We start from the raw sequence: 19,656 nt of genomic DNA on the forward strand, positions 1-19,656 counted from the left end.
GAAAATAGGACTTTGCAGGGGAAGAAGAAGCCTACATCAGTGAGGATGGTTACCGCTATGTAGGATAAGCGTAACTGCAGAAAAAGTTGTGTGATGTTTGTAGTACACATTTCTAGTGACAAGGGTAAGGAGGTTGAGGATGCCAATGTGTTGAGAAGGTACCCAGTTTTGTAGCAGTTTCAAGATGTATTTCCTGAGGACATTACAGAGTTTCCACCTCATAGGGAGGTAGACTTTTCTATTGATTTGGTGCCAGGGGTAACCCCAGCATCAAAAGCACCTTACAGGATGATCACACCTGAGTTGGTTGAGTTAAAGTTGCAACTGAAGGAAATGTTGGACAAGGGGTACATTAGGTCGAGTGTATCGCCTTGGGGTGAACCAGTGTTGTTCGTCAAGACGAAAGATGGTACTCTCAGATTGTGCATTGACTATAGGAAGTTGAACAAGGTAACGATCAAGAGCAGGTACCCATTGTCGAGGATTGATGAATTTTTTTATCAATTGAAGGGAGCAACAATGTTCTCTACGATCGACTTGAGATCGAGATACCATCAGGTATGTATTAAGGAAGAGGATATCTTCAAGACTACGTTCAGGACCAGGTATGGGAATTATGAGTTTGTTGTTGTTCCATTTGGCTTAACTAATGCTCCAGCTACATTCATATGTTTGATGATTAGTGTGTTGTGTCCTTATCTAGACAAGTTGTTATTGTATTCATTGATGGCATACTGGTATATTCTAAGAATGAGGAAGAATATGTTGAGCATTTAGCAGCAGTGTTGAGATTGCTAAGAGAGAATCAGTTGTATGCTAAACTTAGCAAGTGCAACTTCTTTCAGACTGAGGTACATTACTTGGGGCATGTTGTCTCCAAGAATGGCATAGCAGTGGATGTAGAAAAGATAAGGGCCATCATGGAGTGGGCAACTCCTAAGAATGTGCATGAGGTAAGATCATTTATGGGATTGGCAGGTTACTATAGGAGGTTCATTAGGAACTTCTCACGCATTGCATATCCTATCACATCATTGTAGCGGAAAGGTAAGAAATTTGAATGGACAGAAGAATGTGAGGCTAGTTTTGAGCAGCTTAAGCAGTTGTTGACACATGCACCAGTGCTAAAGATTGTGGATACAGATAAGGAGCGCGTAGTGTGTAAAAATGCTTGCAAGAGAGGACTTGGTGGAGTTCTCATGCAAGAAGGACAAGTAGTGTGCTATGAGTCATAGAAAATGAATGAGCATGAACAAAACTGCTTGACACATGATCTTGAGCTAGCAACAATTATACATGCATTGAAGATGTGGAGACATTATCTTCTTCGTAGGAGGTTTACATTGATAAGCGATCACAGTGGTTTGAGGTATTTGTTTGACTAGGTGAATAGAAATGCTAGGTAAGATAGATGGGTTGGCTACCCTTAGTGAGTTTGACGTCGAGATCAAATAAATCAAAGGGAAGGAGAACTGAGTTGTATATGCACTTAGCAGGAATGTACAGGTAAATCATATATCATATATGAGCTCTTATGTGACAGAGTTACAGGACAAGATCTTGCAGGCAGAATAGTGGGATGAAAAATACATGGAGATCATGCATAGGCTACAATCGAGAACATGTATAGGTACAGGTGATCGAGATGCAGACTATTGTCTCATGGCAAATGGTTTGGTGAGATTTAGAGACAGGATCTACGTGCCGAATTGTAGTGAGCTCAAGAATCTTACCTTGAGGGAGTTTCACGCCAAGCCATACTCGAGTCTTCCAGGATATCAGAAGACATTGACGGCGGTGAAGAAGTTCTACTATTGGCTGAATCTGAAGAAGAAAGTGGTAGAGTTAGTGGCTAGATGTTTAGATTGTCAACGGGCCAAGGCAGAATGTAAGCATCCAGGTGGCTTACTACAGCCTATAGCAATTTCGGAATGGAAATGGGAAGTCATTTCCATGGATTTCATTACAGGTCTTCCGAGGACAGTAAAGTAGCATGATTCTATAATGGTTGTGGTTGACAGGTTGAGTAAGGTATCTCACTTCATTCCAGTAAAGACTACATATTCAGCCAGTGAGATAGCATAGGTGTTCATTAGAGAGATAGTGAGACTGCATGGTGTTCCAAAGAATATTGTGTCAGACAGGGATGCAAAGTTCACTTCCAAGTTTTGGAAGGAGCTATTTGTAGGCTTGGGCATAGAGTTGGCCTTTAGTACAACTTATCATCCATAGACAGATGGATAGACAGAGAGGGTAAACATGATCTTAGAGGATATGTTGAGGATGTGCGTGATGGACCAGTAGAGGAAATGGGAGGAGTATCTTCCATTGGTTGAGTTCGCATACAACAATGGTTATCAGGAGTCATTGAGGATGAGTCCTTTCGAGGCATTGCATGGACGAAGTTGTAACACTCCCATCAGTTAGAGTGATCCAGTGAACAGGGTACTTATTGGACCGAACATGTTGGTAGACATGAAGCAGGAAATGTAGGTTATAAAGAAGAATCTAAAGGCAGCACAAGATAAATAGAAGAATTATGCAGATCAACACAAGGTGTTCAAGGAGTTTCAGGTTGGGGAGCATGTGTATTTACGCATCAAGCCCAAGAAAATATATTTGAGGATTGGTTCATGTGCCAAGTTGGCACCATGATATTGCGGGCCTTTTGATATCCTTGAGAGGATTGGACCAGTGGCATATCAACTTGCACTACCTCCAACAGTGAAAGTCCATGACGTTTTCCATATTTCATTGCTTAAGAAGTATATAAAGGATGTTGATCATGTTATTGATTTCTCTGTATTGTAGGTGGAGCAAGAAGGAGAGTTCCAGCCAGAGCCTCAGTGTATATTGCAGCGGAAACATCTCATGCTCAAGAACAGAGCCATAGAGAAAGTTAAACTGCAGTGGAAGCACTTTGGGCCTGAAGAAGCTACATGGGAGATGGCGGATCAGATGTGGGCCCTGTATCCTTCATTTTTTGTTGATTGAGGCGGATGTAAATACCACCATGAGCTAAGTTATAAAGCTCCAATAAGCAGCATGAGTGTCATGTTATTATGGTTGTTATATTGTCATGTTTTCATGATGTTTTGATTTTGAGTAGGTATTTCATTGTAAATACTGCATCGAGTTAAGTTATAAAGCTCCATGGGTAGTATGTTTTCTTTTCAATGGTTTTTCTGAGGTCATGCTGTGGTTTAACACCAAGGACGGTGTTCCCCAAGAGGGAGGGTTATGTAATAGCCCTGGTGAAAATTCCATGTAATAAAAGTTAATAAAGACAAAATAAGACCACACTTAAGGGACACTTATTCCAAGTTGAATGTTAGGCAAAAATATCCTAGTGGGCATCACTGGATGTGTGTTTTGGCTTAAGGAAAACTGGCAAAGGCTATGGCAAAGGCATTAAAAAGCAAAAAGGCATTTTTGGCACATTTATTTATGAAAATAAAGGAAAATAGGAGAAAAAGAAGGTAAAAGGTCACATGTTGCATGTAAGGAGGAAATTGAAAGAAAATAATGGAAAATGAAGAAATAGAGGTCTCATTAATAAAAACGCTTATGAGGATTAGTGGGCAAACTTTTTCTAACCTTTTGTTAGTTCAAGTTTGGAGCTCTTTCGTTATTCTCTCTCTCTCTCTCTCACTCTTGATCACTTAGAGTTTTCTTGAAGCACTCTAGCTTTGGATCAAGGAAGGAAAAACAAGCAAAGGGAAAGGAAGGAAATAAAGAATCGAGGAAGAAGAGTAGGATCAGGCAGCATCAACAGGAATACTTGCAGGTAACCTTTTGCATGTGTGATTTCCTAGCTGGTTTGGACATGCATGGCTTTGCATGTTGGTGTATGGTTCTCTTTCTATCGATGGCATGGTTTTGTCAGGTTATGACATTGGTTTTCAACCTAGCCTTGCCTTTTTCTGGATGCCATGGTATGTTGAGATGTTTATCTCGGTTTTGAGCTTTGGTTTTCTAGATGGATTTCGGAATCGGGGCGGAGGTGGTCTCAAGTTTCATTCCCAAAGGCCTAGGAATCCCTTGACCGATTTTGGCGGGATACACGGTAAATCCTGAGGGAGAAGTCTCGGTTTAGGGCCTAGTGATCCGGGTTTGGATTGCGGTAAAGCTTGAGAGACTGGTCTCAGTTTAGGGCCTAGTGATCTAGGATTGGATTGCGGTAAAGCTTGAGAGACAAGGAGACAGAAAATTCCTCAAGGATAATGATGGATTCTGGATGGCATTCCAAGTTCGGTTCAGTTGTGATCAGAGCATCGGTTTTGTTGTGATTACGGTTTGGTGAGGGTGGAGGTGGCTTAACCTCTAAATTCCCTTGGTTTTTCGTGGATTGGTTGTTCTATGAGATCCCACATTCATGCTTGGAATATGTCACGAGGGTGACTAATTGAAAGAGAGATTTGGTTCAGCCATCTCTATGGTTGGGTGGTACGTGAAAGTCCTAAACCTAGTCGAATTTGCCTATGATTAATAAAAGCTAAGTTCTCTTACTTTTTCACTAGTTTATATGTGGATTTAGTCGTTTTCATGTCTCTGATATTTATATGGTTTTATGCTAGTTATAAACATGGTTAAATGGCTGGTTCATGTCATGGTTATTTCATGTATTTACTTGTAATTATTGAATGGATAGATGCAAGACCTAATTGATGATATAATAATTCAATGGAGAAGGAGGTGATCCTCTAGTTATATTTCATAAGTTCTTGCAGTCATTTATGCTCTGTCTTGTATCCTAGACTTGTAGGTTGCATTGATGCCAAGTGTTTGACAGAATGTCAGTCCCAGTCGAGGATGCTCAGGCCTAGTCCTGAGGTTGATTTTTTATTTATCAACATCTTCATCATGTCTTTGATGGATTTTGAAGTTTGTAGTAAGTTTTGGGTAGAGGTCGGGATTATAGGCTAGAAATGTGGCTCAAATCTCGGGGTTGATGATACAAGTCTACTGAGAAAAGTCCACATTCGTTGGCACATAGTCCTATGAGAGCGACTTTGGGTTGTTGGACACTGTCATGCCTATAACATGAGAGTGACTAGGGGTTAAAAGGCTTAAATAATCAATGGGACTCATGGACAAGATGTCTGAGTGGATGACATGTCTCCCGAGGGTGTTGTTGTTGATGTGGATGGGTTTGTTTGATATGTTCTGTCAGTTCCACTTCCTTAAGGTCACCAAGGAAGTTGAATCCCTTATAGTAACCTCTCTCATCACATGTTTATCCCAACTAGAAAGTTTCTTGGGTGGACCTGGGAAGAGGGGGTGTTACACTGCCGAGATCCTACTTCCTTGTGCTCACAAGCTCCACGCACAAACTTGTGCTTCTGATTGCTTGGTCTCACCAACTCGTGTTCAATAAAACAATGATTAAACTTATGTCTTCATTCCTCCTTTTAAAGACAATTTCTCTAATTAAGGAATGATTTATTTTAGTCCTTCTTCTGACTGTATGCACTACCTGTACAATTTGATGATTATACAACTGATAGTACATTTCCCTTTAACTCCAATCTCAACTAGGTCTTCCTCATAACTGACATGCAACAACTATTTATAGCGAATTATCAGTTATTTGATTGATCACTGCATGTGAATTAAATCTAATTTAATTCACTGGACCTCTCACTAGTTCCTTTTCCAGTTAGAACTAGTTAAACTGATTTTAACTCAAATAATTAAGTTAAATAATTACAACTCAAAATAAACTGCAACTAGAGCCCCTAAAACTTAGGGAGAACTCTACATGCCTCTAGTTTGACCCTCAACTCGAATTGACTGAGTCAACTACGTCAACTCAACTTAGTTAATTGATACAAGATGATATGAGAATATAATTACAATTTAATTCAAAGAAAAATTAAATTAGGATTTTTCTTGATGTTATTTTTAACATTTCTTGTTGCTATTTTCAACATGTCATGTGTGTGAGGACTGGGGAGTCATATGCTGAAATTCAAATATTTAATACACATACAAGTCCCACGGGGGCTTCACTCAATGAACCTCTGACATATCACGTGTGGGTTGAAAATTATTGATTTGAGGCTTCTACGATCTATGTTTTGTGTGTTCTTTTCTAGAGTCATCGCATTCATGTTTTCGGAATCAATGTTTCGAACCCTCGTCTATCGTTCATCATCAGGATAGATCCATGAGTGCTCTATCCTGATGATGAACCACAGAGGAGGGTTCGAAACGTCGATTTCAAAAACATGAATGCGATGACTCCGAAAAAGAACACACATATCACATGTGTTCATGGCATACTAAACAATACCCCTAATTTGACTACATATTGGAAAATACCTCTAAAGATAACATTATTTAACCCCCTACCAATACGAACTCAATACACCTTCCTAATTTAAAAAACCCCTACTTTCAATAGATATTATAAGTATCCATTTTCTCATTAACATTTCTTATACCCCTTTATATTTTCTCTTTAACTTTGAGCTCCATTTTTTATACCTACCAATATAAAAACCCTTTACCCCTATTATATGCTCAATATATTGTGTTATTTTTTCCTCAATATTTATATGCACATAGTAATGATACTTTTTTTTCTTTTTTAATATATTTGTTGTCTAAATGAGCCAATCTTACTATTTGCTTGTTTGTTATAACACTGAATAATCTATTATAATATTTTTTCATTAAGCAGAAATATTTACATTAAAGTTTTTAACTGATTTTTGAAAAACTAGTTTTTGTTAGAGTTTGTTGATATACTAGTTTTAGTTAGAGTTTGTTGATATAGGCTATCACTTCTCCCTTAATGTTTTTATTCTCTTGGTTATGTTTTTATTCTCTTGTATTAAACGAGACTCATTTTCTTAGACAAGTTGACAATCAAGATGTTGGAATATTTTTATTAAACATATTTTAGTAGTTTAACCCATTTTGTATTGTTTTTAATTCAATATTAAATAATAAGTGAGAAAATTATAAAATAGTTAAATTAAGTTAGATTTATTTTAATTTTGTATATTTTATATTAAATATATTTTAGTTATTTGATAATTTTGTATTGTTTTTAGATTCAATATTAATTAAAAAGTGAGAAAATTATAAAATAGTTAAATGAAGTTAGATTTATTTTAATTTTGTATCTATTAAGCATCTAGAGATCAATTTTTTTGATGTATAAATCTTATTTTTAGTATAAAATTTAAGGAGACCCGTAATCTTAAGATGAGGGGTTAATTAAAATCTCAAAAGAAAGCATCGCCCACTAGTCATAAACACGACTTCGTTGGACAACTGCACTAAAACCAAGGGTTTCTTGTGAATTCCAGTGCATCCCCAAATCCAATTTAACCAAAGTAGAATTTGTTATAAAATCTTTAATTATTTTGTGATGATGATGATGGTTAACGTCCACTGAGACCAAATTAGTCTATTGGACCTATAAATTTCTTAGTTTTTAATTATCTGGCTCCTTGTCTTTCTTGGCGAGATTGGTGCTGTAGCTTTCTTTTTTTTCTCTACGGTCTTCCAACTTCCTTTATATTGCATCTCCTTCATCTCTTTTGGTTCTTGGGACATTGGTGTCTTAGCTTCGCGATCTATTGTGTTCGTCCTTTTGAAGATAGTCGGAGAAGAAGTTTGGTCTAGGAGATCTGCTTTGTTGTTAAATGAAGATTTATTTTGTGCGGTATTCGAATCCTCATAATTGTTGATTTGTTGGGCGGGGCTTTCTCCCTACTTGTCTTGAGAGTTGTTTCTTTCTTGCCCGATTTCTTGTGATTCAGAGTTTTCTCTAGAGTATTCTTCTTTGATGACAGTGTAGTGTTCTTTTTGTGCTCCTTCCCACCATGTAGATCTGTGGTGGTTTTTTCTAGCAGAATTTTTCTGGAAGGCTTTTGGGCAATTTTGGCTAGATGGCTTGTCTCAAAGCAGGATCGACATCTGAAGAGGACACTTTCATAATCAAGTTTCTGGTTCCACACATAGTCTTTACTTGTTAGGTTTATTTCAGCTGGGAATCCGGCGTTGAAGTCCATTTCCACACAAATGCGTGCATAGGTGGTTCTGGCATATTCCTCTATTTCTGGGCACCTGCAATAAAATTTCCCAATTGCATTTCCAATGGCTTTTAGCGAGGAGAGATTCCAGAGATGCAAGGGTAGGCTTGGCAATCTCACCCAAACTGGTGCTGAAGTTATGACTGTTGTAGAGGGATCGAATGATGGGTTCTATGGCTTCATGAATAGGCTTGATTATTCCCTAAACCAAGGGCCGGAATCTAGAATACATTGTTTGCTTTCAGGATTTTCGAAATCTACTATAAAGAAACCCCTAGCACAGGAATAACTATTATGGTAATTAAACCAACATTTCTCTAAATATTTTAAAAAACCACACAAACTTTTCATATATATATATATATATATATATATATATATATATATATATTATTTTAATATCGTTTCATTTAATTATATGACTCATTTTTATGACTAAATATTAATATTAATTTTTTCTATGTGTTTATTTTAAAAATTAAAATTATTATTTATTTATTTTTATATAATTAAAAATTGTTATTTTATTTTTTCAAATATAATTAAATTTAATATCAATATTAGTTACATAGATAAATATTAAAACACTTTTTTATATTACATTTAATATTATTAAAAATCAGAAAAATTAACTGAATTAAATGGCTAGTTTTAAAAAAATAATATTTAATTTATGATACTAGTTTATTAATTTATTAAAAACAAATGATGATGATGATGATGATGGTTAACGTCCACTGAGACCAAACTTTGGTCTATCGGACCTAAAGAAACAAATTATTTAGTTTGATTTAAGATTTTATTCCTATGCTCAAAAAGCTTGGAGAGAAGCTTCCCGAGCTCACTATAATTTTGACATTGTAAAAGGCTAAGAAGGTCAGTATTGTGACAAAGATTATGAAACTGAGATCTAATGTGGTTGTACGCGGGGCACTCTAAGAGGAAGTGGTTTTCATTCTCGATGTTCCTATTCTCACATAGATGGCAAATCCTTTCCATCCATGGTGTTTTAGGAACTGCCCAATGACCTGTTTCACTATGGAGCTCATGAGAGTTGGTTCTAATCTTCGCTATATTAATTTTCTTCTTTGAGCTAGCTAAAACAGAGAGATAATTTTGATCTTCTAGGGTGGGGTTGATGACCTTCTTATAATAACTTAATTTTCTTTTAGTTGCTAAATCTTTCTCACACCACATATTTTTCTTTGAACTTAGAAGTAACAATATTTTTAATGTTATTAATGTTTTGCAATGCATCATTCTCGTTGATCTCCCAATGGTTTAACTAGGCCCTCGTGTCTTTATACCACCCCCGCTTGAGCCTTAGGTGGTTTTGGCTGGAATTTAAAGCTAGCTTAGGAAGTCTATGATCTCCTATGTTATTGAGTTTGTGCTTGTACAACAGAAGCCTAGTCATAGCTAGGCTCTCGATAGGGGAAAAACCTACTTCTACAAGGAGAATAGGATAGGGTGTATTTCTTTTAATTTTCAGGTTATACGTTATAAAACGCTTCTGGATTTGCTCAATCTTTCTCCAGGATTCTCTAGAAATTCTGCAACCCCAGACCTCACATCCATATAAGATAACAAGAGTGATTAACGTTTCAAAGAGGAACTTCTTTTTATCCCACATTACGAGGTTTGCCATTTTACAATTATTTTCAAGACCAAAATAAGCTTTCCATCCCCCATTAATCCTTTTCTCAATGCTATAGTTCCAGTTGAGCTTGTGATGAATATAAATTCCTAGGTACTTGTAAGAATACACTTCCTCCAAGTTATTATTGTCATACATAAAATTAGCGTAAGTGTCCTTCTTGGATTTGATAATCATAACTTTTGTTTTGTCAGTGTTAACAGTCATACCCATGGTAGAGAAGAAATCCTTAAGAAGCCTAAGTTGCTTATCAAGATCAGATGGGCACCTTGCGAGAAGAACAATATCGTCAGCATAGAGAAGAAGGATGATGACTATCTCAGCTAAGATCGTGCCAGCACATCCTGCTTCCTCTAAATAACCTTCAAGCTTGTCAATGTAAATGCCAAATAGGGTAGGGGAGAGGGGGCAACCTTGTTTAACTCCGATATTACATTTAATATCTTTTGACCACCCCCCATTTCTTTTTAGCTTGGCAATTACATTTTCGTATAACCTTATAGCGACAGCTCTCAACTCGAAAGGAACCTTTAGCTCTTCTAATCTATTCCAAAGGTTGTTTCTAGGAACCGTATCGAAAGCCTTTCTAAAGTCTACAAAGCAACAAAAGAGATTGGATTTATCATTACGACATTCCTCCACAATGATCCTAAGCGTAACGAGGTGGTCTGTTGTTGAGTGATGCCTTCTAAAACCCGCTTGGCCTTTAGCCCGCTTACCTTCACTTTCAAGCCATATGCTCAACTTCTTTTCCAAAATAATACCATATAACTTGGCTAAGAGAGGGCTGATCATAATTGTCCAATAATTAGAGGGGTTATTTGTATCCCCACTTTTAAAAATAAGGATAATGAGGCTCTCAGTCCATGGTTTAGGGAACCCTTGCTTGACTTCTTGATTGAAAAGCTTGTGGATGTGGGGGATGAGGACAAGACCTCCAATTTTTAAGATTTCTGCCTGGTAACCTTCAATGTCCTTAGCTTTCCCATTTGCCAAACGTTTAATCCCAAAATCAATATCTTCTAATGAGAAAATTTCTTTCGTTGTGAGGAAGGTTTCAAAGTTATCCATGACATTAGGAGATTCATAAAGCTTTTTAATATAGGAATTCCAATCGTGTAAAACAATTTTATTATTATCTTTAGTTTTCCTAGTCAGAATCTGCCTCCAAAATTTCTTAGGAGCTACCTTAGAGAGGTGTAAGAGATTCTCTTGTCTTTTACGAATGTACTGCCTCTTTTTCCTTTTAGTTAGGGCTTTGTATATTTTTATCTTGTCCATTTTAAGAGATTCATCAACAACCTTCTTAATTGCTCTCCTTGCACTTTTACAATCTTTGTCATACCATGGGTTGGTTTTGTTATTTCTTTTATTATTTGAAGCTTCAATTGAGAACTTGTTAATAGAATATGAGAGGGTTGTAGTAAAATTGTGATAGAGGTCTTCTATGTTGTCTATCCTAGATAAAGGAAGCAAATTGGTTTTTAATTCATTTAGAAAGAGATTGTTTTTATTTCTATTAAATATTAAGTTCTTTTGGCTATAAGGATTAATTTCTATGGGATCTCTATGCATGACAAAATTGAGAGTTATAAGTAAAGGCCTATGATTAGAGTCAAGCTCATGGTCGTTTAAGATGTCAAAATTTATTATTCCATTGTATAAATAAGTAGCGACTATATTAAATGGTTAGTTTTTGAAAAATAATATTAAAAAAAACACTAACAAGAATAAAAAAAAATCAAAGTCAAACTCCAGACAAAAAGGGAAGTCAAAAATTATAAAAAGGAGTCCAAACCCTAATCGAGACAACATCATTTAATAAATAAAAATAATTAATGCAAATAAAATAAACTAAATTAAAAATAAGTAATGGAAAATAAATAAAATAAAACAAAACATACACAAGTTAAAAAGAAATATATATATATATATATATATATATATATATATATATATATATATTCAAAGAAAAATAATCAATAAATAAAACAGGGTTAACAATAAAATATGGGGCATTAAATAAATAATAAAAATACTAAAAAGAATTAAGAACAAATAGGATGATAAAATACTTAAGTAAACATGAAGGGTCAAGAAAATAAACTCTAATAAAGAATAAATCAACAACAAATACTATAAAAAGGACACCAATACCTACATAGATAAACAAACAAATCAAATAAATCCCAAAAAGAAACCAAAAAAACTAGGAGGACAAGACACGAACCCAATTTCTACTAATATTACAACCATCATCTCTATTTAAATTATTGGGTCTTTTTTCAATTTCTAGGGTCTCCCTCAATTTACGATGATGGAAATGACTAACCCTAGCAACGACTTGGGCAACCTGTCGTACCATGATTCATGTCAGTGACATGCTCACGAATCCTTTGATTAATCGAGTGACTAGTTCTCTATGATAAAGTAGAAGTAAATTTATATAACATGTTTTTTTTAGATGTATGGAAATGACTAACCCTAGCAACGACTTGGGCAACCTACCATGCTTCATGTCAGCGACATGCTCACGAATCTTTTGATTAATCCAGTGACTAATTCTCTATGATAAAGTAGAAGTAAATTTATATAACATGTTTTTTTAATTCTCTATGATAAAGTAGAAGTAAATTTATATAACATGTTTTTTTAGATGTATATGTATTTAAGCTTATATTAATTCATTTTATAATTAATAATAATATTATTAAATAAAATCATAAATTAATATAAGCTTAAACACATACATTCAAAAAAAAGTCTAACATAGTTCTTAATGATAAAAATTTACTTCTACTTTATCATAGAGATTTATAACTTTTTCATAGAAATTTTTAAGTTGTATATAAATTTTATTATAATATTATAACTAATCAATATTGTGATGATGATGATGATTAATGTGATTAACGTCCACCACAAATGTGATCTATAAAACTTCAAGAAAAGAAGAAGGAAAGGAGTTTAATTGTAATTCTTCAAAATTTTGTTTCTATGATCAAGGAGAAGAGAAAGAAGAGCTCCGAGATCACTATAGTTGGGCTGGCTTAATAAGTCAAGAAGATTGGAAGATTGGAGATGTTGAGAGAAGATGCACTCTAATAGGAAGTATTTTTCATCTTCCACCTTCTTAGTATCACAAATAAGTCAAGAAGATTGGAGATGTTGAGAGCAGATGCAGTCTAATCGGAAGTGCTTTTCATCTTCCACTTTTTTAGTATCACAAATCTAACAAATCATGGCTCGATCTCACTGAGAAGCTTATGATAATTAGTTCCCAAAAAATATTCATAAATAAATTTTATATTTAATTTTATACTATTTTTTAAACTAAATAAAAAACAAAAACAGTGATTACTCTAAAATAAATCTTATCCTATTTATAACATACTACTAAACTGTTAAATTCCTACGCCATTGAGATAAATATTAAATTTAAATTTTACAAAACCGTTCCACAATAAACCCACCTCTCCACGTAATTATTACATTACATTAAAATAAAAAATTATTGCTAAAAATAAAATAAAATTCACACTCGGTCGTTGGTTGGGACAGGTCAGCGTTCCAGAACTCTCAATTATTTCCGGTTAAAATACTCAAGAGAGTTCCAGGGAGTTCATGGTGCTTCCGGAAGTTTTCAGAAGTCGCACGAGCTAACCCAGTGACGACTATAAAGTGCCACTTCCCAACACGCATTATCTGTGATTGTCGAACCAAGAACCAACAAGTTAGAAGCGCGCACTCTGGGAATTGTGGATCGTTCGAGTCGATTATTGTTAAATCAGGCATTGTGGTATAGTGGGGAATTCTATCATTTATCCGTTATCTAGCAGGAGGTATGGTAAAGATTGTATTTCCAATTACATATTTGTAATCATGCCAATTGCAATTAATGAATCCTGTCAATTAGGGTTTTTCGGGTTTTTCATATCTGGTTTCACTTCTGCCATTGAATTCCATTAGATTTTGTCTTGATCGGAGCCATATTTTATTGGGTAGTTGTCAGTTAAGGTTTTCATATTTGGTTTTAGCTCTGGTATCGATTTCCATTAGATGTTTGGTAATCGGAGCCAAATTTCATTGGTTAGTTTTGTAGATTAAGATTCATGTTTGGTAATCGGAGCCAAGTTTCATTTGTTGATTTTGTAGATTAAAATTGTGTGTTTATCGGAGCCAAATTTGATCGACATTCTTCATGTTTGGTTTTAATTTCGGTGTCGAATTTCATAGTCTTCTGTGCTGATCGGATCTAAATGTGATTAATTAATTTTGTCGATTAACGTTTTTCGCATTTGATTTCAGTTGTGGTATCGATTTTCATCAATTTCTGTGCTTATTGGAGATAAATTTAGCGGACGAAGTGCTGCTTGATTGTTTGAAGGTGCAAAATGAATCCCATGTACGCGTATGGCGAACCCAGCCCACACGCCTATCCTCCATATTACTGGGCGCCGCCAAATGTACCACGTCCCCAGCCAATTTCAGCGCCGTGGACAGAACCTTATTATCGTTATAGAGAATCGCCGGGAAATTATTATGGTCATCCGCACGATTGTGGCTTTCAGTATGGGAGCGGTCCTTACTGGCATTGTCCTCCCGAGTATGAATTTTACAGGCCTAAGTTCAGGAATTATGAAGGAGATGGTAGAGATTTTAGGCCTTACACCTATGCTCCTCCGCCTTCTTCTTTTGTGTACAGTCGACCTTTCAATCCCAGTGAACAATTCCGGCACCCAGATGATTACCCGATGAGATTCGTACCCGCGACTGGTTATGATCGCTTTGGCACTTATCCCTTTGAACGACATTGCTGCGGGTGGCCGAATCACGTAGCTTATCCCAAGCCGGTTGAGAGGATAAGTGATGATGTTGTTGATGAAAAACGAATTAAGTATTCTAAGGACAGTGATAGTAAATCGATGACGGATGATACCGAGAAAAAGAGGTCGGAGAATTTGCAGAAGCTTCCGGAACCCGTTGTCTGGATTCCGGGATCTTTGTCTGATCGTAATGAGGAGAGACATCCCGTCTATTGGGTTCCTTGGAACAGAAAATCCACAGAGGATGATCGAGGACGGCCGTTTCCCGGTTATTGGATTCCTTTGGATTCGAACACGGCATCTCTTGATCGGAAAACTGAAGACGAAAATGCAGAGAAGAGACATCCCGTGTATTGGGTTCCTTGGAACAGAAAATCCACAGAGGGTGACCGAGAACGGCCGTTTCCCGGTTATTGGATTCCTTTGGATTGGAACACAGGATCTCGTGATCGGAAAACTGAAGATGAAAACGCGAAGTTACCATCATTTCCCATCTTCTGGATTCCGAGAAAGTTTGAAGGAGAAGGGGATGCAAAGGTACAAAACCCTCCGCAAGAGACCAAGAAAACAGAGGCACGAGATACCTCGAATGTAGAAAACATCCAACGAAAGTCCATAAAAACAAATGGAGGAGAAGCCGAGGTATCAAACGAGGGCATTAATGGTAGGCCTGCACAGCAGAAAAAGGAAGCTGCAGTGGCGAGAGAAATTCCTGTGAAACAGCTTGGGGAAGAAGGAAAACCTTCACAAGCCCCGCAAGAGCAGAGGGTTTCGAAGGTTTCAGATGATAATCATCACGCGAAGAAGGCATCTTCGCCCAGGGCTTCCAAACTTCCTCCTGTGTGTCTGAGGGTCGATCCTCTGCCTAGGAAGAAAACGAATGGGACGAGCTCTTCCAGGTCTCCTAGTCCGCCTCACAAAGAGGAAGAAAGCAAGGATAAGGTTGCTGTAAAGGCTGAAGGAAATGCAAATGCCAGTAGGACAAGCTCTTCAAGGTCTTCCACTCCTCGTAAAGTGGAAGAAAGCAACGATAAGGTCGCTGTAAAGGCTGAAGGAAATGCAAATACCAGTGCTTCAAAAGTTGATACAGAAACAAATAAGGATGAACAGCAATCCAATGCCAGTGCTTCAAATGTTGGTATAGAAACCAAAAAGAATGAACAGCAATCCAATCTGCAAGGTGAAGGTAAAAAACAGGTGACAAAAAAAATGGAGATCGGTCAGGACCAAGCAGCCGTGAAAATTCAGGCCCTTTATCGTGGATATCAGGTACGAAAGTTTCAGCCTCTGACAAAACTCCGCGAGATTATGAAAATTAAAGGACGGGTCGACGATCATAGACAGCAAATGTCAAGTCCGAAGTTCGTGGAAGAGATGAGCGGAGATTCTAAAGCTAGAGGGAAATTTAATGAGACTCTCATGGGCCTGCTGCTTCAGCTGGATACGATTCAGGTTAGAAAACAAGCTAAATATCTTGCATAATTTCTTCTCAGTTATATTGTCGTATTTGCATTAGTACAAAATTACAAATGCAGCTAAATGCAGTTAAGCCGGGTCTGATATGCATTTTGAAACTATGAATCGACTTTCAATATTCACCATTTCTCAAATTCGAGTACTGAGTAGTGTTGTTATCTGTGTCAATTTGATATATATATAACATACCAGGTGTGCAACCTTGAGGTGTTTATCAGAGTCAGAGTCTATATAGGTTCTTGTAATTTGCCCATATTTGTATTTGCTTAGTTTGTTGGTGTCAGTGCCCATATTCAGTACCGCCAAGATATCTTTAGCTTCAGTGTAGTGTTATACAAGTGGTTCGTGAATTGCCAACCTTACTTTGATGAATCCCCCACAAATGACCTTTACCCGAGCTGTTCCCGTAATGCACTTATTCTGAAACTCTATGTGAAAAAAATGACGCCTTGTTTTATGTGATCAAAGTAATGAATAGGTATGTTACATATTTTGACGTGAAATTAACGATCCATGCCTTCTCGTGTGGCCAGGGCTTGCATCCAGTTGTGAGAGATGTGAGAAAAGCTGTGGCACGAGAGCTTATTACAATGCAAGAGAAGCTTGATAGGCTGGTTGAACAGGCTGGCGCTAAGAAATTGCAGGAAGACATCAGAGAAACTGCAGAGTCAGATAAGATTACTGCGGCTGAGAAGACGGAAGATCCCATTACAACGTCGGAAGTAAGAGAGATCTTGGATGGCATAACTAATGGTAACAATCAGCGGATTGATAGTGTGAAAGCTATTAATGTTGAAAATGTAGAGAACAAGGGATCTGTCAATTTGGGAATGCTTGAGGTCGAAAATAAAGCCACTAAAGATGGTGAAGGCGTAGAGGAAAAAGCAGCTGTCAAGCAGGATGTTCTTCAAGTCCAGAATGAAGACGTTAAAGATGGGGATGATTTAAAGAAGGCACATATCAAGCAGGAAGGTTGTCTATATGCAACCACTAAAGAAATTAAATATGAGGAGAAGGTGGAGAGCGTAAATCAGGATAACAATGTTACAGGAGAAAAGGATTTAATATCAGTACCTGCTGAAGCAACCAGTGACAATGCTACTGCACAAGAAAGGGTTGAATTGGGATCCAGTAATGTTAGGTTGCAGGAAAAACTGTTAGATTCAGCCGTGCCTGAGGAAGATGTTGCTAATGAGAAACTGTCATCTGCGATTCTGGGGCAAGAGCATGGCATTGTAGATGTCGAGAATGGAAAGTTGTTAGATTCTTCTATGCCTGGGGAAGAAGATGCTGTCAATAAAAAACTGCCATCTGTGGCTCTGGCGAAAGAGCAGGCTATTGTAGATATTGAGAATGAAAAGCCAGAAGATTCAGCCGTGCCCAAGGAAGATGTTATCAATGAAAAACTGTCATCTGCGATTCTGGGACAAGAGAATGGCATTGTAGATGTCGAGAATGAAAAGTTGTTAGATTCATCTCTGCCTGTGGAAGAAGATGCTGTCAATGAAAAACTGCCATCTGTGGCTCTGGAGAAAGACCAGGCTATCGTAGATATTGAAAAAGCAAAGCCAGAAGATTCAGCCGTCCCCAAAGAAGATGTTGTCAATGAAAAACTGTCATCCGTGACCCTGGAGCAAGAGCAGGCTGTTGTAGATATTGAGAATGAAAGGATATTAAATTTATCCTTGTTGAAGGAAGAAGATGTCAATGAAAAACTGCCATCGGTGGCTCTTGAGAAAAAGCAGGCTGTTGGAGACACTGAGAATGAAAAGTTATTAGATTCACCCCAGTTGAAGGAAGAAGATGTCAATGAAAAACGGTCATCAGTGTTTCCGGTGTCTCTAGAGCAAAAGCAGCCTTTTGAAGATGTGGAGAATGTAAATGCCTTCGAGAAAACAGGCATGGTGGGTGAAGACAATTCAATTATTACTGCACCAGAGGTCGAGATTGATCAGGAAAAAATTTCTGAGATGTGTGCAGCCCCTGTTTCTGATAGGAATGAAGGTGAAAGAGAGGTAAGCCATGCTTTAACAGATGGGACGGTGGAGTGTCACGACAATGACAAGAGGGAGTTAACTGAGATACCTGCAGCCCCTATTTCTGATAGGAATGAAGGTGAAAGAGAGGTAAGCCGTGCTTTAACAGATGGGACAGAGGAATGTCACGACAATGACAAGAGAGGGTTAACTGTGGAGGCTCCCTCGCTGACGATATCTCATCATCATGTCATAGAAGAAAACAATTTGTCGAGATTGGAAGAGACTTTGCCTTCAAATGAGAATGTGGATGGGAAAGAACCTCCAGTAGCTGCTGAAACCAAAAGCATAGGCAAATCGGTGGAAACTGATAACACTGCAGACGCTGGTCTTATTATCCAAAATGAGGAGGGCCTTGTTGCCGAAGAGGAATTATTGCTTCCAGCATTCAAGCAGCCAGTTGAAGGCAATGAATCAACTCAAAGAAGTGAAATTTTGCAGAAAACAGAGTCTGGCACAGCCAAGATGGAAGATAAGCCTAGCATTGACTCGAAGTACCTTGCAGACAATAAGGTCGAGGATGCACACGTTGTGAATACAAATGAATCAGAATCAAGGAGTTTGCAGTGTGAAGGAAAATTGCAGGAAGGAAAAGATCATGAGAAGTGGATGGAAGAAAATGAGAAATTGAGGGAAATGGTGGAGAAGCTGATGTCAGCGGGAAAATGCCAAATGTCAACTATATTACAACTTAATAACAAAATAAAACAACTGGAGAATAAGCTTAGTCAAGGGAAAAGCAAGAGGAAGGTCAGAGCTGGGCAGCTGAAATTGAAAAACAATGTAACGGCGACGAACAAGAGAAATTCTACAGCCCGTGGAACATAGTATGGATGTTGTGTGTGAGGCTTGAGCTATGTTTTATGTGTTGATGTGCTGTGTATGCTTTATTATCTTTTGAAATAATAAAAGAAGTCCCATTTTATGTTTTTGGTTTTATTCAGTTGCACATATAACATCCTCAATCTTAAATAGAACAGAGTTTTCACTCACATTTGTATGACAGTTTCCTCTCGACTTTTAACACTTTTGAAATGGCTTATATGGTGAGCTTATCTCGTTGTTCTTTGTTATGTAAAAATTAGTTAGATTAGGTTATTATTAAATATTAGTTAAATTAGATGAAAGGGCACGATCATAAGATCATGCCCTTTCCCCAAAGGGTGTTCTTGGCGGTATATAAGCCAAGTTCCCGCAATTGTAATCTCATCATCTGTAATTTTCATCTTATTAATAAAATATTTATATATATTCTGTGTATCAAGCATTTTCTGTTTCATTGGTATCGGCGCAGTTTGTTCTCGGTCTACAGTTGTCCGCCCGCTGCTCACAGCCTGCCGTCCGTTCGCTGCCCACAGACTTCCAATACCATTGCCGTCTGCGTCCCCCGTCCCCGCTGCGTCCGTCCCATACTTACCACCACAAACCTTTCTTCTCATTACATGCAGACCACGTCGTCGATCTGAGTGATCTGCCCTCCTATCTCTTGTCATTCATAAAGCCACCCACGTTCCAGTCGCGTCCCTATTCACCCTCAAAGCACGGCATACGGGATCACTTTGACATTTCTCTATTGTGTCCGGTCCTCATCACAGTCGACATTCACGTCCCTC

General features: G+C 37.4%; 1 protein-coding gene across 2 annotated transcripts in view; it reads left to right on the forward strand.

The window, feature by feature from the left end:
• Positions 1–18,982, forward strand: part of LOC149197988 (uncharacterized) — a 247,228-nt gene extending 228,246 nt beyond the window's left edge. The window contains exons 1-3 of one of the 2 annotated variants that reach the window (XM_089406039.1): positions 13,359–13,547; positions 14,014–15,983; positions 16,541–18,982. In XM_089406039.1, the coding sequence (XP_089262165.1) occupies positions 14,100–15,983; positions 16,541–18,871 (4,215 nt within the window). In that variant the 5' untranslated portion in view covers positions 13,359–13,547; positions 14,014–14,099 and the 3' untranslated portion in view covers positions 18,872–18,982. Of the gene's footprint in view, positions 1–13,358; positions 13,548–14,013; positions 15,984–16,540 lie in introns of those variants that run through there. The other variant, XM_089406040.1, reaches the window with a different exon arrangement.
• The last annotated feature ends 674 nt before the right edge of the window (positions 18,983–19,656 follow it).

Source organism: Pinus tabuliformis, chromosome 2_2 (assembly GCF_031772625.1).
Source record: "Pinus tabuliformis cultivar Carrire ecotype Pingquan chromosome 2_2, CPIR1, whole genome shotgun sequence".
NCBI classification, from domain to species: domain Eukaryota; kingdom Viridiplantae; phylum Streptophyta; class Pinopsida; order Pinales; family Pinaceae; genus Pinus; species Pinus tabuliformis.